The sequence below is a fragment of the Lacerta agilis genome, chromosome 3 (assembly GCF_009819535.1).
Source record: "Lacerta agilis isolate rLacAgi1 chromosome 3, rLacAgi1.pri, whole genome shotgun sequence".
Lineage (NCBI taxonomy): Eukaryota > Metazoa > Chordata > Lepidosauria > Squamata > Lacertidae > Lacerta > Lacerta agilis.
The window spans coordinates 84,499,650-84,523,888 of NC_046314.1; the positions used below are offsets into that span (position 1 = coordinate 84,499,650).

The following is a 24,239-nucleotide window of genomic DNA, read 5'->3' on the forward strand; positions in this document are numbered from 1 at the left end:
TATTACAACTTATTCAACCAAATCACCTGCCACCCCATCATTTCTCTTCTAAGAAAAGCTGACAGCCAGTCACACTTACCTGTAAATTAGAACTTCATCATCAGAGCAGTTATACTGTAGCTGGTACATTTTAACTCTTGGAGCTGACTTGCTTACTGTCCATTTGACCAAAGCTGAGGTAGTTGTAACCTCAGAGACCAACACAGCCCTTTCAGGTGGCCCCTTGGTTTCCCCTCGATTTGACTTGCTGGAGCTGGTGATGTCAGAAAGCCTTGATTTTGGCGGGGCCGCCCGGCCCGTTCCATTGCTGAGATGGGGAAGCTGGACAATTGACAGCTCAATTGTTGCAGTAGATTCTCCAGCAGCATTTGCCGCTATGCATGTGAATGTCCCATAATCCTTGGATGTTGTGATCAGGATTTCCAAGGTGCCATTGTCATAAACAGCTGTCCTTGAAGAATTCCCAATAAGTCGGTCATCTGGTGCCACCCAGTGAATAACTGGAGATGGATCTCCAATTGCTTTGCACTTCAAGGTAGCTGTTTGTCCTTCTAAAACCAACAATTTGTGAGTGTGCTGTGTGATCAAAGGAGGCTCACAAATGAATTCCTCTTCCCGGACATACCAAAAGTACCTCCCTTTTAGTCCTGGGGGAGAAGCACAAGTTTCCATATCATCATCTCTGTCAAGACGCCGCAGCCACATCAGTTCACAGTTGCAATGCAAAGGGTTTCCACCAAAGCTCAGAGATAAAGGTGTGGAGAATGGAGTTGAGGTTAATGGAGCTGTTTGGGATCTGGCAAATATGGGATCAGGAGGCAGCTTCTGAAGTCTGTTGGAGGTTAAATCCAACCTGGCCAGCTTCTGAAGATCTGCAAAGGTACCCTCTGTAATATAATCTATCAAATTATGGTCTAAACTAATCTGGTGCAAGTTTACCATCTTCCTTATAGATTCCCAAGGAATGCTTCTGAGGTTATTGTAAGAAAGATCCAGATCTTCCAAGGTGAACAAGAAGTCTTCAAAGGCTTCATCTGAAATAAAGCTCAGCTGGTTGTTGTTTATAATCAAGTGCTGAAGATTAATCAGGCCTCTCAAAATATCCTCCCCAATGTCAGGCAGCCTGTTACTATCCAAATGCAAGGACCGTAGGCTCTCTAGGTCAGCAAAAGAATAGGGCTGTATGTAACTGATGGTATTCCTAGATAATGTAAGGTCAACAAGGCCCGTCATGTTGGCAAAGTCCTGTCTACTGATGTTGATAATGAAGTTGCCCCCAAGACGGAGTTCAACAGTCCTCCTGTCTATGTCTGGTGGTACAAAAAGGAGGCCTTTGGAAGGGCAAAGAGTCCCCAGTGACTCAGACAGGTTCTGGCAGACACAATATTTCGGACAAGCGTTGACCACAACAGCCACTCCAAACACCAGGATGCCGCAGAGCAGTTTTTCCATGGTAAATCACACGATGGGGCCTGCAAGAATGAGATACAGTTATATATTAGAAAGTTCTTTCCACCTGGAGCTATTAAACCAATTTCACACCCATTTATTTGACCCCCACCCCCCAAAAAATCCAAAGAAACAGTTTCTGAACTCTGATCTTAACAGATGCCAAATGCATGTAGATGGTTCTAACAAAATAACCCAATGGGCATTTGCTGGTGATGACCTGGTGAATTAGAAATGTTCAACATTGTTGTTCCTTTCTATACATTGACAACAATAATAATTATTAACTCATTTGTAGTAATTTATACAGTACTAATATAAATATAAATTGCCAACAATATTATGGTGGTGTACAATAAAACTCAACATCTTATGTAATTTCAGTGATATCTTGCCAGAAGCTGCTGTTGCCAGGTAAGAGATGTTTCAGTGGGGCAGGGCGGTGGAGGGGCAGCGCTGCAGCACATTCCCTGTTTTGCCTCAGGTGGCGAAATGGGACACGCCATCCCTGGTGGAAGGATACAATCAGCAGTCAGTCACGAAGCTCACTGTGTTGTTTTGGACCTGTCGCTGTCTCTCAGCCTCCTCACAGGGTTGTTGTGAGAATAATGCAAGGAAAGGGAGACCCATGAATGCCACCTTGATATTCCTCTTCGGAGGAAAAATGGAATGGATATAAACATCCTGCCTGCCTTTCCTTGATTTTTAATTGTGGTATGAGAGTATGTGTATCACACTTTTTCCTGTATTGCAGGGGATTGGTCCTGGGGGTCCATTCTAACTCTAGGTACCCCTGACCATTAGGTCCAGTCACGGATGATTCTGGGGTTGCGGCACTCATCTCGCTCTATAGGCCAAGGGAGCCGGCGTTTGTCTGCAGACAGCTTCTGGGTCATGTGGCCAGCATGACTAAGCTGATTCTGGCGAACAAGAGCAGGAAACGCCATTTACCTTCCTGCCGGAGCTGTTCTTATTTATCTATTTACACTTGACGTGCTTTTGAACTGCTAGGTTGGCAGGAGCTGGGACCGAACAACGGGAACTCAACCAGTTGCGGGGATTCGAACAGCTGACCTTCCGTTCAGCAAGCCCTAGGCTCTGTGGTTTAGACCACAGTGTCACCCGCATCCCTAACTCTACAGTTATGAAAAAAGAATAAAACAAGAAAATGTGTTGCTTTGAGATTTTGAGGAAAACTTTTTTTATATCTTGAATTTTCATTTGATAGGTTATTGCCCCAGTGGAGCTAATGGCCAAGCCTCCACTGACCACATGATCTATTAGAAATGCTTTTCTAAGCTGTGCAATATAGTACAGTATTTCAATCTTGTTGAGATGGGAGGTAATAATCCTATCTTCCGTTTTCTTTCTTTTTTATCTTGAGAGGGTCCCCCCCCCCCCGCTCGACGAATTGTTGAGATGTTGGCAGACCTAACACTGTTAATTTGCGACAGAGAGGAAAGACAAAGGATTGAAACAGCTCCTTTGGTTAAGCCTTGCAAATAAATATTGGATGTTTCTGCAAAATGCAGGATAAAGTTTAGCTTCATTTTACCTTCTGTATTAAACCAGGATGCAGTGCATTTGTAGCCATGTTATTTATGCAAATCTGTAGCACAGTTAGCAAAGCTCCATGCTTTGTATTTATCCATTACTAACAGATAGTCAGCTTTTGGAATCTTAAGGATAATTATATTCTGGAGCTTTAATTTACTGTATTATCCTAGCAGCTGTAACTATAAACAAAACAGGAGTTAAGAAACAATTTGAAGAAAGAGATGAAGATGGCTAATTTGCAACGAGCAGAACATCCTTTACAAACTTACTTCTCTTAGCTTCTAGTGCAAAACTGCATTCGAAAGGGTTTTCTGCACACCATGGGGACTCCTTTAAGTGTATTCTGTTTTCCCAGTTACCCTTTGGGGAGATGCTTGTGGGTTTCACTTTACTCATGAGAGCAGGTTGTCACTGAAGAATAAAATGGAGAAGAGATAGAATACAGTTGTAGGGGATGCATAGGAACAGCCAACAAAGGAGGGCTGCATAACATTCCTATGAACTTTTAGAGCCTAGTGAATAGATAGAAAGAAATGGGGAAGTGTGAAGTTATGTGTGTGAGAGAGTGAAAGAGAGAGTAGTGTTCATCAAGAGGAGGATCAGCAGTTTTCATATGCTGGAAATACCCCAGAAACCATATTTCTGACTGCAGACACCTATCACATAAATGGAAACACACTACAGGCAATTTTCAGCAGTTGCAACAAGCCTCCCACAGAATTAGAAATGGATTGCTTGGGCAAAACACTTCCCAGCATCTTCCAAGAAAGGCAATTGCCATGTATGTCCTCCAAGTTGTCCTAGGTGTTAATGTCAACACTGAAAAAGACCGTTGAGGAAGGAAGTGCAAGGGCAAGGGAAATTGTCATTCTTGGCTATATTTTGGCACTATGTAGACTTTTCTACACCTGTAGCAGCAAAACTGGTCATGTTCACACCTGCCCCACATGCTCTAATCCCCAGGGACTACAGCCACAGAGCATATATATTCTGGGACTTCTCTTCTACTCCTACCATCAAACCTTCCACAGAATGCAGATGGGATGACTGTGATATCTCACCGCTTTCCCAATTTGCATTTAATAGGCATCTATCAGGCTATGAAAGTGGCATTTTCGCAGCAAGTCTGTAAATCAAGGTAGGCTCCTGTCTTGGTACTGAGTGAAAAACTGCCTCTTTAGTCCTCTTATAACATGGTTCTGCATGAATTAATGTGAGTAAGAGGCATAAAGACTCTTGTTTTGTATTCAAATTCCCCTCATAAAGATACAAGTCTTGAGAGGTGGCATCTCATTTGAGGGATGTCTCCAAGACACATTTTAAAAAATGCTTTCTCCATTCATTTTGTGTTGCATATAAATTACAAGTCACCTCACTGGTTACAAGTCAATTATCGGATAAACACTGTGGTGGTTCAAAGCTACAATTTGCCTCACCCTATAAAAATACACAATTGCCTTGTTAGATCGAGTCATGATCCATCTTGTCCAGCTTTCTATTCCTAGGAGAAATCCTCAAAAGCAGGGCCTCAAAATGAAGGTTATTCTCTATAATTTGTCCCTGCATCCTTTAGTCCATCACGGGGCCAGCACTATCACAAGGCAGAGTGAGGTGGTTTTCTCAGGTAGCTGAACATCAATATCATGAAATGGCAGCAAATTGTTAGTTATTTAATTTCAATTCCAGAGAGGGTAAGAGGTGCTTGTAGGATTGCGGGGGGCAGGGGGGGCACCATTTGTTAGCAGAGCTGATTAAATACTGATTAAATGAAACCAATACTAATGAGTAAACTGAATAAGAACAGTGCATAACTTGAGGAGAAATAAACAGTGTGGTTTTGTTTTTGTTAGTAGTTCAGGTTTTGTCCCTAGCAGGGAGCCATACAACAACTAAACGTACAGGAGAAAATTCCCTCAGAACTACACAGCCAATCAAAACACAAGTTTCCCCAGTGAACATCATGCCATGCTGACTGGTTGCTAAGCAACACCTCCATCACCTTCTTTGTTAGCTGACTTTAGCACTAAAAGTTAGTTCTTAAATTGCACTGAGAATAATCCCTACTGTTGCATTTCCAACGCCTGTTTGCTGCGCATCAAGGTGTATTAGGCCAGCCCTGACCTCTGCAATGGGCACCAGTCACAAGGCTTGTAAGTTGTTGCTGTGTTGCCCCCAGTTGTTTCAATAAAAAATGAGGGGAAATGTGATTCTATTTAGATTTAAAGGTGAACATAACTAATGTGCACTTCCTGAAACAATACATGAATGAAAACACAGGGTGGTATATATAAATCTAATAAATAAATAATAAGTTCCCTAAATTTGAAGTTCTCCAAATTTTGTGATGCAGTCCGTTTGCCAAGTAATGTGCTTCTACTAGGCTAAACTGTGTATCAAAATGCATATATTGGTGAAAACAACATACAGCGGATACCATTATATTGGACAAAAGTGCATACAAAATGTGCACCTCAGAAGAAATTCCCAGTAAAATGCTGATGGATTTTCATGAGGACTTTAATTTTTTTAAAAAAACTTACTTACTTATTATATTTATATTCCACCCCTCTTCCAAAAGATACCCAGGGCAGCAAATGCTTCTGCATTTAAAAATAAAAAAATATAAACTGTTGCAGTCATTTTAAAATACGAACGCATCTCAAACAAATTTGAAAACAGATGCAACAAATCTTGTCTCTGGAGAGGCTCTCAAACTTGAATGTTTTCAGCAGGTGCCTTAATGTTTGCAATGTTGTTGAAGGGCGGAGAACTGAACTGAAGACTGAAAAAGAAAGGAAAATTGAGAGACCAAAATTTGCCCATCCTTGCTTTCAGCTCACCCTCAAGGTGAAACTAGAGGAAATGGTGGTTGCCACAATCGCTCTTCGCCTATCTGTCCCACAGGCCATAATACTCCTCAGGGTTTCTCCTTCCTGTCTCCCCAGAGCCATTCCTTATGTCTCAGCTGTTGATGGGAAGCCCTTCAAGGAGAGCTAGAGGACAGCCTCTGAATTTGTGTCTGTGAAGTATTAACACAGTGTGGGCTCTGTTCTTGGCCAGGGCTCTCGAACCTAATTGCAACACGAGATAATTAACAACCTTAATTACACGAACTACAGTTTTGGTTTGTGTTTTTTATTCAGCCAGGATGATCAACAGGAGGCAAATTACATCCAGACATCCTTTGCTTCCATGGCCATCATCTGTCTCTACCAAAGTGACTGGCAGTTTCATTTCCATGACAACTGGATCATTTTATATAGAAACGGGAACAAAGGGAGGGCCTGGGGCCCCCCCTCAAAGATATCATAAAGGAAGAAAAATATACACACTATGAATTAGGAGCTACTTGGTTGTGTCAGTGGAAGAAGAGGAAAGAACAATGAATTTATGCTGTCATTTGTAGAAATTCACTGGTGGATATGAATGGATGGCAACTTGCGACTTCAAACTGTTCTCTCCAGTGCAGAGAAGTGAGTTCCTTTTGATTTATTCTAGGAAACAAGTCAGGACTAGGGATGAGAGAGAAGTTTGGCTCACGCCTTCCAAAACAAGACATAATTTGTACTTCCCAAAAGCATACAGAAACGGAAATGCAGATATCCTTCCAAATCCACATACAGGTATCTCCAAATTTTGCAACCAGATAATGCACAAAATAAAATGTGTACATTATGGGAAAGTGTGCATATATTAGTGAAAATAACCTACAAAAACTATTATAATAGGGGTAGTTGCTTGCAAAAAAATGTTAGATTTGAAGAAAGGCATACTAAAATAATGAATTTTCATGATGGCTTTTAAAATAATAATAATAATAATAATAATAATAATAATAATAATAATAATAATAATAATAATAATTGTTATGGGTGGGGTATAAATAATAAATTATTATTATTATTATAGCATTGTAACAACAACAACAAACCAAATGTTTTATTGAAAACATGAGAACCTGAGAGGAACTGAAACTGACAGACCCATCCATCCCTAGTTAGGGCAAATGTACTCATTACCATTTCCAGAAAATGATGGATGTACATTTTGCCTCTCTATACCCACAGAAGAACAATGTAAGGCAGCACCAGGAAGCACCTAGAGAGGTCTCTTTTCTTATTGTCACTGGGATCCTTGAATCTTGCCTAAGGGAAGCTTTGAGGAGCTCCCTTTGCCCCTCCTCCATAAAATATTTGAGGAGGCTGCCCCCAAGTTGATGTGCATTGCCATTCAAATGGTGTGTGTGTTCCATGTCATGTGATCAATTGTATGGGGTGGGGCTTACCTGGGCCCACCCAATATTTTGTTCAAGTTGGCACCCCTATTTTTACATGTCATTGAACTGTTGGTGTGCACAGACTTAGCATGAAAATTGGGCAATTTATGTGCTCGGTAGAATGCCAAAAAATGGTGCATATTTCTCTCTGTGTTGGTTGTGGTGCAGAGAAGCTCTTCAAGTATCATTTAAGGGCTGAATTGGACACTTTCTCAGATAGCAAGCCAGAAGAACCAATGCAGTATTGTACAATACATGCAGTTTGTGTGTGTATGTGGGGGGGGGGGTGCTAAATCTATGAGAAGTGGCATGATCATTGTATTGAATTGCATTAGAACCAACCAGTGCTTTTTCTGGGGGGACACAGGGGGATGCATACCCCTAAACATTTTGTGAAACTTCGTACTTTTGTCCATTTACTATATTTATTTTCCCCGATTTGAACTATAAAATGGTGATTTTCTTCAGTCAAAATGAGAGTACCCCTTAACATTTTTTTTAGAAACAAAAGCACTGGAACGAACTATATGCTACCATTCTACATGTCTAATAAAGCTATAAATTCTTGGCTTAAATTTCAGTCTTCAGCAAAAATAGCTTGTTCAAGATTAGCTGTTGTGCACATCCAACAAATTAAATGCAATCTTGGAAGCGGAGTTACCGGTATGTGGGAAATGATTTCATGAGAATTAGTCTTTCGTTTATGGAGTTCTATATAATAAAAGGCTCCTTTTAAAAACAATTTTTGCTGCAATCAAGATCACTTGATGTCTAATGCAGACGGAAATGCTTGTTACAAACCTGATATGGGTATACTGCAAATTCTCATGTAGCCTGCCCAAGCTTTCTTTCTTTCTTTTATTGCATGGGATTTGGCTTGAGATAGTGCAGAGATGTACCCAGCTGCAAGATGCAAAATTAAGCAGTGCTCAGCTGTGTTACTTGGGGCTAGTGCCTAAAACGCAGCAAATCAGTGTAGACAAATGGTTCCAGCCTTTCATGTTTTTCAGTGTACTGTAGAAGGGAAATGTGCAGGCCTTATAGACCCAGAGAGACACATCAGTTAGCTGGCAACCCAGCATCTCTCCTGTTTACATACTTCTTCTCATTCCAAGCACTTGCCAAATCCACACATCTCAGCTATGAGTGTATTGCTGAAGGTTAAAGCACTTAGAAGACAGAGTAGTCAGTAATGCTCTTCAGAAAATGTTTGTGTGTGTTCTTTTTCTTAGTGCAGCCTAGAAATTAGTGTTAGCATCACATGATGGAGGTCACCTTCAGGGGACTGATAGCACAGCAACTTATGCTTAGTAATGGGAGAGACTCCCTTATCTTGATTTAGAATGAATTGTCCCCAAGCAAGCTAATTTTGGCTTGATTCAAAGGAGACCTGAACCACCTCATTTTAAAGCTCCCCCTGGTCCAAGCTCCAGGCCTCATAATGCTTGGAATGACTTCATCAGGAAGTAACAGAGGTTGGCTCATTAGAATGTGTGCTCAGTCAGTCCTCAGCCAGATCTCACCTATCTTCCTCCTTACTATTTTAAAGCCAGAGTACTGTATTGTGTTCATTCAGGGCACTACAATTTAAGGAGGAAGGGGAGTGGCCAGGAAGTAGCATGTCTGCAGCAGTCAGAAAACTTAACTTGGTAAGACTTGGTAAGACTGCTCTCTGCAAAAATATTTATATTGCTAGGTTTTTGCTTTCATGCTGTTGTTGTGTTCACAATATCTAGTCATTGATTCCTTCCAAGATCTTTAAGTTGATGTAGCAAAAGCTGCGTTTCCAGGGCCTTTCATTGTTGCTATTGCATTCATTAAGGTTTATTGTAATGAAAACATTGCTTTTCTCAGAATGACTGATTGCACCACCATTGTATTAATCTCTTTTGTACAATCCAATAAAGATCCCATTGCCTTCACATTCTACTTCCTAAACTCCTATTCTTTTGTACCCTGTATTCCATCCAAGGATGCCGCTTAACATGTAATTTAAACTGGAGTTTATTTGATTGGAGGAGTACCCAAAGGACAGAACAGAAGAAACCCCTGAGTTTTAAGATACCACTCATTTATTTTCTTCTACTTCCCTAAAATTAGGATGAAGAGCAGAATGTTTTGTTGGCTAATTATATTTTCCTTCAAAGGCAGAGTCTCACCTCCCCAAGCTCTACTGTTCAATCTTTAACTTATTCAAGGCTAATTCAGGTCCATCAAAGAACTAAGAAAAAGACAGTGCTCAGATTCTGCTCCTTTCCATTGGTGGTTTTCAGAACAGGGCTAAAAAACATGTCCAATAAGAGTGGGCCATATTTCCACAGAGAAAGAGCCAAGCATTCAGTTTGGTGTGGAAGGCAGTTAGGTAGACTCATAGGGCTGGAAGGGCCCTTAGTCATCTGGTCCAACCCTCTGCTTGACACAGGATCTGCAATGCAGGATGCGATTGTAGCATCCCTGACAGGTGGCCATCAGCCTTTCCTTAAATGCCACCAGTGAAGAAGAGCCTACGCTCTTCTGGATCAAAATGTTCTTCTGTGAAACAGCTCTTACCATTAATGCATCCCCCCCCTCCCAATGTTTAGCCCAAAATCGCTTCCCTGCAATTTCCACCCATTGGTTCTAATCCTGCACTTCTGAAGTAAGAGAGAACAAGTCTCTTTCGTGACAGCCATTTCTCACACTAGCTGGTTTCTGGACTGCACACAATTCTGACCGCTTCCCTCTAGATGCAGCCAGCCATTGATCACAGATGGTAAAATCTGAGTGTGTGCTTGAGAAATGCAAGTTTAACACACACACACACACACACTTACCGAACCTCAAGTACTGTGACGATGAGGTTCTAACAGTTTGCAAATTACTTTCCATCACAGTGACAAGGCGTACTTTCCCTATATAGCTGTGAACAGAGGCTGACATTTAAAATCTGTACTATAAAGTGAAGGCAGGGCTGGCAATGGAAGAGAAAGAAGCTCAGCCAAAGTCTGGAACCTACAGATGAAACATGGACACTCTATGTTGCTTACTGGCTATATTTAGAGGAAACGCCTGCCTTTTACCTCTAAGTAACTGGAAGCCCATAGAGATCAGTTAACTCATAACATAACATGGAATCTTGGCAAATTACAGCAAGGTTAAAGTTATGTTGTCCTTGCACAAAATGTCATACAAGGTTGTCTTTGCGCCAAGATTTTTTGAAGGGCACTGGGGCTGGCCTATGGCTGCAATTGGTAAAGGCTCCTGGGGGGAAAAACGAGCGACTCCTGCTTTGAATGTTCCAGAACTTCCTAGTTGGATGCAACCAACAATTTTCTTCCATATAATAAAATACCAAAAAACCTTCCATCCTTGTCAAACAGCTATTTAATACAAAGGAGCAAATATATATCCCGTCAACCTTATCCACCAGTTCCTCTGCCATACCCTTTAGTTTCCTCACTTCTCCCCCCGCCCCTTTTAATTGACTTATTACCAATAGCGCATGTGAATTATGACATTTTATACTTATTGTGAGATTGTTCCCAGATTGTTGCTCATGACAGAGCCCTTCAAGAACTGAGGCTATTTATTATGCATTTGCTATATACAGTGTGGAACTCTTTCAAACATGACTACTCAGTCACTTGCAGAATCCAGAAGTGCCCCTCTCCTGCTCCCCGCCCAACACCACAGCCACGTCTCTCTAAAACAACATCTGCGATGTCTCCTAGCCCCCCCCCCCCATGCTGTGCGGGAGCCGGAAGTGGCGTTTCCTCCTCCGATTCCCTCTGGCTAGTGCTGCTAGGTCTCTCCCCAGAGTCTCTGAGCCCTTGCGCCTCCCTCTCCCCAGGAGACAGCTCAGAGGATAGGCTGGAGGAAGAGGAGGAGGAGTCCGTGGATAGCAAAGGCTGTGGTTCCCTATAACGTAAAGAGCCTTCTTCCCTCGAGGAGCTGCTTCCCCTACCCTCCTCCGGGTCGGGATCTCCTTTCGCCTCCTCCTCCTCGCGAGGAGGCGGTCGATCACTGACACTTATCTTGTTGTATGGCAACATTTGTATTTTCTTTTAGATTGCAAATGCTTTTTTATCTTCTACAGAATTCTATATGGGGGGGGGGAGAATTCAGATCTGATGCAGGCATGGGGCACTGAAGAGGTGGTTTTTTTTGTCTACATTAAGTCTTATTTGCAACACCTAGCATTAAATTCAGAGAGAGAGAGAGAGAGAGAGAGAGAGAGAGAGAGAGAGAGAGAGAGAGAGAGAGAATCCCGACAGTGCAGAAAGAAAGGCTTCAAAGAGTCCATCTCTAGCCTAAGCCTTGGACTTGGATGTCATTGTGGATCAAGGCCAGTGCTTTATTTTTGCAGCACGTCTAGTGTCTCCTCCATGGACAAGGATGGTAGTGGTTGGGTTTTGCAATGCCAACATTCTAATGTTCCAAGTTGAAACCGGGGGGGGGGGGGGGATGCTTGCAAGCCTCTATTTTCCTAGCAAGGCTTGTTTCCTGACACACACACATACCCAACACTATTATTACACATTGCTAAAGGCTCTGTTCTGCTTGCCTGTATTCATTTACTTTGTAACAGCCTGTACTTTACTAATTTGAGGAACGGCTGAAAGAGCAGAGCATGTTTAGCCTGCAGAAGAGATGATTAAGAAAAGACATGATAGTTGAATTCTGCTTATCTGAAGGGCTGTCACGTAGAAGATGGAACAGACTTCTTCTCTTGTTGCTCCAGAAGGCAGGATTAGAACAAATGGGCAGAAATTTTAGAAGGAGATTTCCTCTAAATGTTAGGAGAAACTCCCTAATTTGAAGGGTTGTTTGACAGTGGAACAGACTGCCTCAGAAGATGTTGGGCTCTCTTTTGCTGGAGATATTTTGGCAGAAGCTGAATGGCCACCTGGCAGGGATGTTCTGGTTTAAGGATGGGCTAATCTGTTTGGTTTATGAGTAGGCAGGAGTATAGGCAAGGTTCTAGGCAGGTTTTCCTTTCTTCTGCTTGCTCCGATGCCTCTGCTACAGGTTGGGCATCCTTGGCCAATAGCCCAGTGAAAGGCAGCAATGGTACTGAAAAAAAGGTACGTGTTGACCAGGCTTGTGGCTCGTGGGTCTGGTGGGAATGAGTCACACTGGACAACAGCATTGGGTGAAATCAGGTTATAACTTCATTGATTATAAAGCAGGTAAGCCGAGATGGCATGACAGGAAAGCGAGACAGACAACTGGATTTGGCCAGTGAGCTAGATCCCTCCCTCCCTCCCCACCACCACCGACCAATTCTGATAGGTGGGCAGGGCCATGCACAAGTCAATCACCTGACAACACAATAACATCAGATGACCCATTATTGCCCATGCCAGCAATCAGCTGATTGTCAGGTTTGAGCACTCATTTAAAAATGTTGCTTTTAATTATCTTTTCAATGTTTTTAAATACCTGCTTTAAACCATCTTTTACTGATACTTTTAAGGTGCAAACAGATTCTAGGTTTCATTACAATTAAGTGACATGTAAAAGCTGTGACATACATGCATGCATACATAAAGGTAAAGGTAAAAAGGTAAAGGACCCCGGATGGTTAAGTCCAGTCAAATTCGACTATGGGGTGCGGCACTGTGGCACTCATCTCTGCTTTCAGGCCGAGGGAGCCAGCGTTTTTCCACAGACAGCTTTTCTGGGTCATGTGGCCAGCATGACTAAACCTCTTCTGGTTCAACAGAACACCGTGACAAGTGCCAGAGTGCACGGAAATGCTGTTTACCTTCCCATCGCAGCATACATACATTCATACATGCATAAAAATAAGTCCATGAGTGCATTACACCAGGCTATGTTCTGGAGAACTTAGTTCACTGCATTTCCAATAAGATCAGTTAATTTTCCCCTGGTGTGGCTCCTATCCATGCTCAACATTATGCTAGGGTTACCAGACATCCCTGGTTCCCAGGGACAGTACCCATATTTGCAAATCTGTCCCCGCACAAATTCCGTCCCCAGAATGTCCCCAGATTTGCAAATCTGTCCTGGGGAAATGTGGCAATGGCAGCCTCAGCAGCCTGGAGCCAGCGTGTTAGGACAGTTGACTCTGGCTGACTTCAGGAGCTGCTCGCTGGCATGGCGCCTGCCATTTTTCCTGCACCATTTTTCCTCCTGGGCAACGGCCACCTACTTTTGACTCCCGAGCCTCCCCATATCTGTCAAAACAAAGGGGGGAGGAGGAAGGAGATTGGGGAAGGCCCGGGAGTCGTGGGCGGCCATTGCCCAGTTTTTTTTAGAAAAACAACTGCGCATTTATGTTTCACAGGGTGTGAAAGAAGGGCTTTGCACCTTTATACAATACAGTGGTACCCCGTGTTACGTACGCGATACATTCCGGGTCGCAGCACGTAACCCGGGCGTACTTAACACGAACCAAAAAAACCCCTGGAAGTTCACGGGTTTTTGCGCTTCTGCACATGTGTGAAGTGTGCAGAACGCTTCTGCGCACCCGCGCATTGCACGTGCTCCGCGGAGGACTTCTGGGCCGTGGAGGTGCGTAACCCGAACGTATGCAACACGAGGTTTGACTGTATGCATGTGTGCTTGGGCCCAGGGTCTTTTGCCTCACCATCCCCACTACTGACTCCCTGTTGCTACTCAGCTTTGAAAATAAATAAATAAATAAATAAATAAATAAATAAATAAGTAAGTAAGTAAGTAAGTAAGTAAGGTCCTCGGATTCATTGAAAAAAATCTGGTAACCATACATTATGCAGAAGTTAAATCAGCTTGAACCCAAACTTTACAAGGTTGTAAATGGGGGCATTATTCAGCTCTCTCAGAAGTGGCCATAGTTTTGCTTTCTCAGCAAACTCCTCCGAAAAGTTTGCTGCCCCAATCTTCCATCTCTATTACAAAGAAATAGCAAAGGGATCAAGCAATGACCTCCTCAGTACTCTCCCCTACTGCGTGGCATGAGATTGCTCATCAAGCAGGCCTTGTTTTCCCCTTTGCAGTCAATTCATTGCCGGCTTTTCTTGTTCTGGCCCACATTCCCTGCTGCTCAGAATGCTAGCAGGATCTCCTAGGGTGGGCTGTTATCGTAGGCTTGCTCTAATGCAAGTAAATGGCTGTATGTGCTTCTACTTCCCAACTACTTAAATGAAAGCGATTGTTAAGACTAGGTCTTCTTCTTGTTATTGTCTCCCCACCCCACTTTCCCTCTACTTGATCTATGATTGCTATTTTTCTTAACCCATCGCTAGTCTGCTCAGGGAAAACTTACATGCACTACATTCCACTTTAGTTTTGCATGATTGGATTAAAAACAAATCAAAACACCACATTGGGGGGGGGGGGCAGAATACCAAAAAGGATATCTAAAAAGGACTAAACAAATAGCAGGGGGGAGGGGGAGATATCTTTAACTGTATCAATCCCCTCCCTCATTTTTCAGTGATATTCTAAATGTATAGTGAGGATCTCTGTGATTCAACGGAGGACTATCACCCCAAAATAGAGATGGGCAAGCTCCCTCTCACTCAGTTCACATTGGCTGAGAAATGAACTGAGACAGTTCTCTGAAAATTGGGAAATGTCTGAATTAATTCTTGAACCAACACCTAGGAAATTGGATGCCGGGGAGCAAATGCCATCTTCTGTAGGTAACTCCCTTGCCCCAGGGGTCCCATGACGGGATGGACATTTGCCTCCCCTTCAAAATATCCCCCCCCGCCCTCCGGGTGAGTTAAAACACTGTAAGGGTGGGAAGGCTAGTTTCTCACTTTTTAATTTATTTAAATTAGAATAGTACCTATGCATTTTGCCTCATATATCAGGTTCTACAAATCCCATCTCTCTCTGGGAATCTGGGGGTTATACTTCATCTGGGGGAGCAACTTCTCCCCTTGTTCTCAACCTGCCCCCCAACAGATGCCCATGCTGACACCAAGCCACTGTTGAAGATCTTTGTGTCCCAGGCATCTTCTGTGGTGACATGTTATTATTACCTTTACTATGTTACATTTTCCCCGCAAGAGTTTAAGGTGGCTTACATGATTCTCTCTCCCCCCCCATGTTATTTTCACAACAACCTTGTAAGGTAGGTTAGGCTGAGAGATGGCAACTGACTCAAGCTCCCCCCCCCCCCCGAAGAATCCATAGCTGTCAACTTTTCCCATTTTTTAAAGGGAAATTCCCTGATTCCGAATAGGATTCCTCTCAAGAAAAGGGAAAAGTTGACAGCTATGGTGAGTGAGAATCTGAGTGAGGAATTGAAACATGGCCTCCCAGATCGGAGTCTGACACACAAGTAACTGCACCACACTCATTAAGGCGTGTATTCTCTCCCGGCTAAGATTTTGATCTGAGCCGGAGAAGAATTTGGGAGTCTCCTGTGCCCTCTTCTCCTTTGAGGCAAGCATCATTGTGCTCCAAAGCTCATTTCCAGCCCCAAGTCTAGGAAAATGTCACCAGCATTTCAGTCCTACCAATAAAACTGCAATGCAAAACATCCTTTCTAGATAACTCTCCACATGCTAGTGTTCTTTGTCACTAGAAAACTGGGAAGGAGGGGTAGGGCACAGCACAGCCATAATAAACAGAGTCTCTTAAATTTAAAAGAAATTGAAAATAAGTGAGGAAAAAATAAACCTCATATATTTCAGAAACAAATTTGGCCTCACTTTACAGTTCCTGCTTCCCAGCCACTCACAGAATGACAGTGTTACCAGATAAAGGCACCCTGTTGCCGTAGACTGCATTTAAATTTATATTGCAAACAACAGGCCCCATTACCTCTGGATTTTCTGACTGCATTCCTAATATTGTTGTTCTCCATGCTTTATTATTTCTTCCATCTCCATGTAAGATTGTTTTTCTGGTGCATGACAATATGCCCTTTGATTCCCCCCACTCTTTTTCCAACTTCATTGACCTTTGTTTAAGCAGCCTGATATTTAGTACTCCATTTTCAACCACTTTTGCCCACTTATCTTCTTGTGACTTTGCAGCTACATTTTTTTCCTGCATAAGAAACTAAGAGGAGCCCTTCTGCATCAGACTCAAAGCCAATCTAGTCCAGCATCATGCACTAGATATTTGTACATTTCTATACAAAATGACCTCACCGTCACCTCCTGGACTGATGTCTGGATCAGAACTTAGCTCTCTCTTACATGGGTGAGAGACCATTCTCAGGTTCAGGTCACTTTACTCTGGGGGAAAGTGATTCTGGGCTGCTTTGCAGTATTGCAGTGGGGGGAAACATCTGCCCTGTGGGTCAAATAGGGTCCACAATGCCCTTTCTCCCAACCGATACCCTCACGTCCCATGCTAGACATAATAAGCAACATCAGGTGTGGGTAGGTAAAGAGCTTAAAGTCCCAATCTTTCTCTGGTAAGCAGGGCTCTGTCTCAGGACCAACCAGCTGATTGGCACTGACAGGGAGCCACCCACTCAGATTAGCTCCCTATTGTAGCTGAAGGGGCTACCTGTGCTGATCAGTTGAAGTCCTTCTGTAGGTGGTTTATATTTGAATCACTTGCAAATGGACTTAACAGCCATTAGCTGATTGGCACCAAGACCTTCGAAAACAAGCTCTCAGCACTAATTGGCTGATCGGCACCAATTGCCAGATCCAATTACTCACATCTGCAGTAGTGAGTGGGATCAGACCCCACACACAACCACACACGGCCTTAACACAAAGAGACACACAAGTACAATCACGCCTACATATCTATTTCCCATGACAGGGCATAGAATTTTTAGTTCCATAACTCCGCTCAAGTTTCACCCTAAATTCTCTATGTAGACTTTTAGGTACAAAGTTTGTAAAGCCAAGCTCTCCAATACCCTTTATGTGCCCTGACTGTGCCAAGGGCAAAAAAATCCTCAGCAATCCAAGCAGAACAATGCAGATAATGCCAATGCACAGGTGAACAACAAGCCCTGCCTTACAGCTATTCAAAACTTAAAATAAAAATAAAAATTGCTTGCATGCAATTGCAAAGCGCATGGAGAGTTTCTGCATATTTGCAAGGAACTCAAGTCTAACTCTCTGTGGAACCATTCCCCTCCCCATGTTTTGATCCTCTTGAAGCAGTTCTTGCAGATCAAGGAGGGCCAATTATATGCTTTGCACAACATCAATGCCCTTTCCCTCTGACCTGCTTCCCATTGAACAGCTGATGGATGGGAGTCAACCAAGAGGGCCTGATGAAATCTTGCTGCAGACCATAGATGGTTTATGGGTCAGCAAACTCTGGATTCTCATTTCCTTGAACATAGTGACTCAATTCTCAGAAGTTTGAACATATCAAACCATGCATACCAATACTATTTTGAGAGAAAATGCACGTTTTAACAAATATTTAATACATTTGTTTTTAAAAGGTTACAGACTAAAGTGAAAGTAAAACAGAATTGAATTATGGGGGGAAATGACCCCTGGATGGTTAAGTCCAGTCAAAGGCGACTATGGGGTTGCGGTACTCATCTCGCTTCAGGCCGAGGGAGCCAGCGTTTGTCCACAAAGAGCTTTCTGGGTCATGTGGCCAGCATGACTAAACTGCTTCTGGTGCAGCATGATGGAAACCAGAGTGCACGGAAATGCCGTTTACCTTACTGACACAGTGATACCTATTTATCTACTTGCACTGGTATGCTTTTGAAGTGCTAGGTTGGCAGGAGCTGGGACAGAGCAATGGGTGCTCACCCTGTTGCGGGGATTTGAACTGCCGACCTTCTGATCAGCAAACCCAAGGGCCTAAGTGGTTTAGATCATGGCGCCACCCACTGTGACTCATCTGAAATAAACAAGAATAGCCCATCTCTCAATCAATCATCTCTAAAAGTGACAGTGAGTTGCAATGAAGTGGCTGTCAGGGATTCTGGAGGTCAACTTCCTTGCATTCATGCCGATGGTCCATTTTTTAAAAAGCTTCAATGGTACAATTGGGGCTAACTATTAGAGTGAATGAAATGCCTCATTTCTTGCTTACACTTGGCTTTTGTGTCAGAGGTGTGCTGAATTACAACTGATATTTGCTCCCAGGGAGGAGAGGAGGAGGGAAGAGTAGGAAAAGAAATCTATGAAAAGGTCTTTTTAATATGAGATAATGGATAGCGCGTGCAATTTCTGGCCTTTAACCTCGCAGGGGTATTTCCCATTTCAGAAAAATCTCACCCAAATTAATTGTCGGAAGTGAGTAATGAAACAAACGGCTTTGACCTTTCATCTTTAAGACAAAAAACCACAATTGTGCTCCAGCAGCAGGAAATTGAAGCTTGACAAATCTCAATGAGGTCACTTCGCCAGCGTGAGGAAGCAGAGTCTGTGCTCACCCACATTCTTCACACCAAGATGACTGCTAATATAAATACTCATTGTCTCAGCATGAGGGGCACAGAAGCAGGCATGAAATGCTCAATTTCAACATTAAGTGATTGTTGTATGAGTTGATCCTTCCTCACTCTAGGTTAAGACAATTTCTCTCTCCAAGCTAGCATATTCAATCAGATCCCCTGCATGGAAAAGGAATAATGTTGGTGGGGTTGGAGGGAGGGAGGGAATGGGGAGGGAAGGCATAAGAGGATTAAATCAGGGGTCTGTTTTATTGGAGTGAGAGAGTCTATCTTGGACATCAGGGGATAGCTTTTTCCACCTGCCTTTTGTCACCCTCCAGCTCTAGTCACCTCCATAAAGGGAGCTGCTGCTAGGAGAACAACTGTGAGGGGTCAGAGACTTCATAAGGGACAAGTTTCCAGAGAAAGAACCAGGGGCGTACCCAGGATCAAAACTAGGGGGGGGGCAAGCCATGGTCGTTCAGGTTGTGACATTTCAGCACGGAAAGGCGAATGAAACCAAGATTTTAGGAAAATTATATATAATTATGTTGTTGTTGTTGTTGTTGTTGTTCAGTCGTTCAGTCGTGTCCGACTCTTCGTGACCCCAGTTATTACAATTATTTGCTTGAATTTTTTTTTTAATTTTTTTTATTCTAGTTATATGTCTTGGGCAACTCTCAAGAGACTGTGATCTACTTTCAGCAGTGATCTACCCCTGTTTTTTGGGGGGTTCAGCTCAAAGTTGTTGACCTTTTCTGGGGATGAGGAATGCCCCGTTTAGGGGTTCAGTTCGTTTTTAGATTACTGACCATATTATGTAAACAGCAAACAAAAACAGCTTAAAAAAATAGAACCCCCCCCCAAACAGGAAGCCCCCAAATGGCTGAAAAACTCAGTTTCCTAGGATCCTCAGCCCTCGCAACTCACCATGCAAGGGAACTGTTTCCGAAGCTCCTTTGCAACGATCAGCCGGCGCAACACAAACACACACACATGCAGCGGCCGGCTGCCGGTCCGCAGAGCTCAATTGTTATTTAGATTTTGGGAGGGGGAGAAAGACCAGTAGTTGAGTTTTTTTAGGAGAGCTTTTTTTCCCTTTTAGGCTGCCGATAACCATTTAATTATTATTATTATTTGCTTCTAGGGGGAGCAGGTGCCCCCTCCTGCCCCCCCTGGGTACGCCCATGGAAAGAACTATGAGAGGAGAGAGACTTTGTGGTTGATATCAGGGGATGGTTGGTTTAACTTGCGTTGCCTCACCCTCCAATTTCAGGAGCCTTTGTAAGGGAGATGCCTAGTGGATATTTTGACTTGACCAATTAGAAAGCTGCATGTTTGGTTAAATATATAAAACTGCGTGCTTGGTTTAGCTATATATAAAACCAGTGTTTCCCAAACCTTTTGGGACTACTACCCCCTTGGTTGCATCAACTCATTCTCAGTGCTCCCCACTTTACCCATAAGCTTTATTCAAAACAGTGGTTTGCTCGCCCCACTGATGAAGATAATAACACAATAAAATTCAAAACAGTATCAATTAATTGCACATTTATTCAAAATCTGATCAAAACTATTTAGTTTAATTAATTCAACAAATTTATGTTGATTCAGTGATACCAGATTTTCAAAGCATGATACTCATTTACACCTCCTGATACCCCCTTGCCACATCATTCTGCCCGGACACTGAGGTCCAGTGCCGAGGGCCTTCTGGCAGTTCCCTCACTACGAGAAGCCAAGTTACAGGGAACCAGGCAGAGGGCCTTCTCGGTAGTGGCACCCGCCCTGTGGAACGCCTTCCCACCAGATGTCAAAGAGAAAAACAACTACCAGACCTTTAGAAGACATCTGAAGGCAGCCCTGTTTAGGGAGGCTTTTAATGTTTAATAGATTATTGCATTTTAATGTTCTGTTGGAAGCCGCCCAGAGTGACTGTGGAAACCCAGCCAGATGGGCAGGGTATAAATAAATAATAATAATAATCAAAACAAAATAGAAAATTCTTTCCAGTAGCACCTTAGAGACCAACTGAGTTTGTTCTTGGTATGAGCTTTCGTGAACAAACTCAGTTGGTCTCTAAGGTGCTACTGGAAAGAATTTTCTATTTTGTTTCAACTATGGCAGACCAACACAGCTACCCACCTGTAAATAATAATAATAATAATAATAATAATAATAATAATAATAATAATAATGCCCCTAGGTAATCCCACTGTCCCACCCCAGGGGTGGTACCACCCAATTTGAGAGCCACTGTCTTAAATGAATGGGTAATTCTTGATTATTCTTTTTTTCCCCTTTAGTATTCGGTTGTGAGATTATATATCATTTTATGTATTGCCATTGTATTATTGTACCGAGACTGCTTTTTTCCGAGAACCACTTTGAGCGCAGATTGACTGTGGAAAATGAGGTATACAAATAAACCGACAATGTTGATTGTTAATATGCTCCCAAATATCACAACTGTGTCACTCCATTGTGTGCTAAGCACAGAGCCGTCTCATCCATAGAAGCCGGTGGCGCGGTGCGCCAGGGGCGCCCCCGCGAGCCCGCCGGCATACCGGGCTCCTCCTCCCCAACCCGCCCCCGCCCCCACGGGCAGGCGGGCACTCGCGCGCCGGCGGGCGGGCTGTAAGCCGCCCGCCCTCGCCTCCCAGAGCCCCAGCTGGAGCGCTGGAGCGGCGCGGGGCTTTGCGCGACCTTCCAGCACTCCAGCTGGGGCTCTGGGAGGCGAGGGCGGGCGGCGCCGCGCCGTCCAGCTGCGCGCGGAGCGCGAGCTGCGCGGGAGCGCGAGCCGGCCGCCCTCGCCTCCCATCCCGGAAGCGCTGGAAGGGCGCGCAGAGCTCCCGCGCGCAGCCGGCCGCCCCCCGATGCAGCGCGAGCTGCCCAGCAGCGCCGCGCCGTCCAGCTGCGCGCGGAGCCGAGCTGCGCGGGAGCGCGAGCCGGCCGCCCTCGCCTCCCATCCCGGAAGCGCTGGAAGGGCGCGCAGAGCCCCGCGCCGCTCCAGCGCCACGCCCCTCACCCCCCGCTCGCCCACCCCCCTCCCAAGGGGCGGCAAGCGCGGGAGGGAGGCGGCGGAGAGGCGGCATGGCGGGGGCGCCGGAGGGATAGCCGCGCCAGGGCGGCAGATCCCCTTAAGACGGCTCTGGCTAAGCAACCCTGGAGCAAATAGCACAGCAATCCGCCTCGGAGAAAGCAGCCTAGCTATGCCTGTGCATCAGCTTAACCCCCAGGCAAGAATAATGTTATTGCTGCTGTTTTCTTCACAGCCTTGACATCTGCAACTGGTTTGCTGCAGAGGAATAAAAAGAAGAAGAAAATAAATAGGTGTTCCCTGGAGAAGTTTTTGCCGGTGCCCTAGAGGCCACGGCTCTCCGTGGTTTAACCCCGTGTCCTTCTTCATAAAGAAAGGGGAAAGAAGGACCTGCACTTTTATCAATTCGGCATTAGAAGGTTGATCGGCGATGGTTCAGGCTTGTTTCAGCTTGAGATCCTTCACAGAATGGAGGTGGAATTTATGCACCGATGTGTCCCTGTAGCACTTATCAAGGGCGCACATGAGATTAATCACAGGACAAAGGCCTCGAAGGAACTGTGAAAGCTCCCTGCTAACCCCCCTCCCCTTCTCTGACAGCGTGGCTAATTTGCTGTCTTGTGAGTGTCCCTGCGCTTTCATTCCTTGCTTTTCCCTCATGAGAGCTTGTCAGCAGGAAAGGATTGTGGCGAGAAAAAAACTAAGGGCTCAACAGGAGACTGGGCTGAATCAGGGCCTATCTGCAGATGACATTAAAGGAGTCGCTGCCAGTCAGATTTGTGGCATTTGCTTATTTAATAATAAGGGCAAACCACACGCACGCACTCACACACTTCAGGACTGTAGCTTGAACTCATCCTGCTAAGACAAGTTCCCAGTAACACCACCATTCTGCACTGCAGTTTGCAAATTCCAGTTCTCTCATAGCTCATTGGTTTATTCATCTAGGAACTCACAATAGTGTTTCATTCAACAGTAAGCAGGCTGAAATTTCCCAGCAGAAAATTGTCTGTGATAGCATCCAAGCAGTTGGGGACGAATCCAATTTAGGTCACAGTCACATGATTCATGTAAAGCATTATGATGCCACTTTAAAATCCTAGAATCCAATAACCCTAGAAGCCGTAGTTTGTTAAGGGTGCTGACTGTTGTAAGGAGACTCCTGTTCTCCTCACAGAACTACATTTGTGTAAAGACTTCTGCTTCTTCACATAATGTCTGTACTCTCTCCTCTCCCTGCTTGCCCTCCCCCATGCTTATCCTAAATTGCTCTGTTATTCGATGAAGAATGGTCTATGCTACAATTCAATCCTAAACTGAAGGTCCATATTGTTAGATCCGCACTTCTGAAGCCCACCCCATATAGCTGTTTTAACAGATCTTTTAATTTTTCTTATAAATTTTTACTCACCCATTATCTATGCTTAATTACGTATTCTATGTACAGTGGTGCCTCGCTAGACGAAAATAATTCGTTCTGCGAGTGTCTTCGTAGAGCGATTTTTCGTCTTGCGAAGCACCAATGCAAACCGCTAGTTTTTGCTTTAAAAAAAAATTGTCTTGCGAGGCAGCCCCACTGACTTTTTCGTCTTGCGGGGCAGCCTTCCGCTAGCGAATGCTGATCGTCTAGCGAGTTTTTCGTCTAGCGAGGCATTCGTCTAGCGGGGCACCACTGTATATGTTTAAATCTATGTTTGGTTCTTGCTCCTATTTATTTAATAATTATTCGCTTAGATTCATACTGTTATGCTATTTATTTAGATGTTTTGCTTATGCTGGTCTATGACTGTAGTAAAGTACTTATGACTTATGATTATGAATCTGCTCTGGAAGGTTGAGGAAACCCCAGAACAGATTTGGGTGGGCCACAGGCTGAAGAGAAGGAAAGGAAGTTCCATTGTACAAATACGATGCTGGATGTGACCCATTCCAATCAATGGGCTGAAGTTAGTCATGTCCATTAATTTCAGTGACTCTTCTCTCAATATGATTTGGTTGGAAGCAAACCTTAGAGGACTTCACCTCCCTCCGCCCAAGAATAGTCAGCAAAATGCATCTCTCATTCATTCCTTCATTTGCCTCAAACAAATAGCATGGATAATTTTATGCCAGTTTTGCTCAGCCTTTTACAAAATCTAGAAATGAAAAAAGGAATAATGGAGACTTCCTAATGCAGTGGTTTCACTCTGGAAAAGAGAGCCATTAGTTTGGAATTTTAAAATCTAGAGATAAATACGGATGAGAAAAAAAAGATCCTGCATGATAGAGGAGCACTTAGCAACATATGCAAAAACAATATACTAATTATATAAATTGTCAGGAATGAAAGCAGAAATGCAACCCCTGCAGCTCATGATACCATTTCAATGTGACCCTTGGATGCAATAAATTGTTTTTTGATGAGATAAACGTTTGACTAAACACATCAGATATTTTCCCCTTAAAGGCATAAATGAAAGGATATGGAAAAGGGACACGACATATGATCTCCAAGCAGAAATGCATTTTCCTGGCTGGTGGATATATATTTATATATATAATGTCATGAAAAATTTAGCCCTCCAAATTTAAAAAAATTCAGCCTTAATGAAAAATTCAGTTTAACC

The 24,239-nt window shown here is 43.7% G+C and overlaps 1 protein-coding gene across 6 annotated transcripts in view; it reads right to left on the bottom strand.

The window, feature by feature from the left end:
• Positions 1 to 24,239, bottom strand: part of LRFN2 (leucine rich repeat and fibronectin type III domain containing 2) — a 248,378-nt gene that overhangs the window by 55,885 nt on the left and 168,254 nt on the right. For all 6 annotated transcript variants that reach the window (XM_033144595.1, XM_033144594.1, XM_033144590.1 and 3 more), the window contains one exon: positions 80 to 1,472. In XM_033144595.1, the coding sequence (XP_033000486.1) occupies positions 80 to 1,452 (1,373 nt within the window). In that variant the 5' untranslated portion in view covers positions 1,453 to 1,472. The remainder of the gene's footprint in view (positions 1 to 79; positions 1,473 to 24,239) is intronic.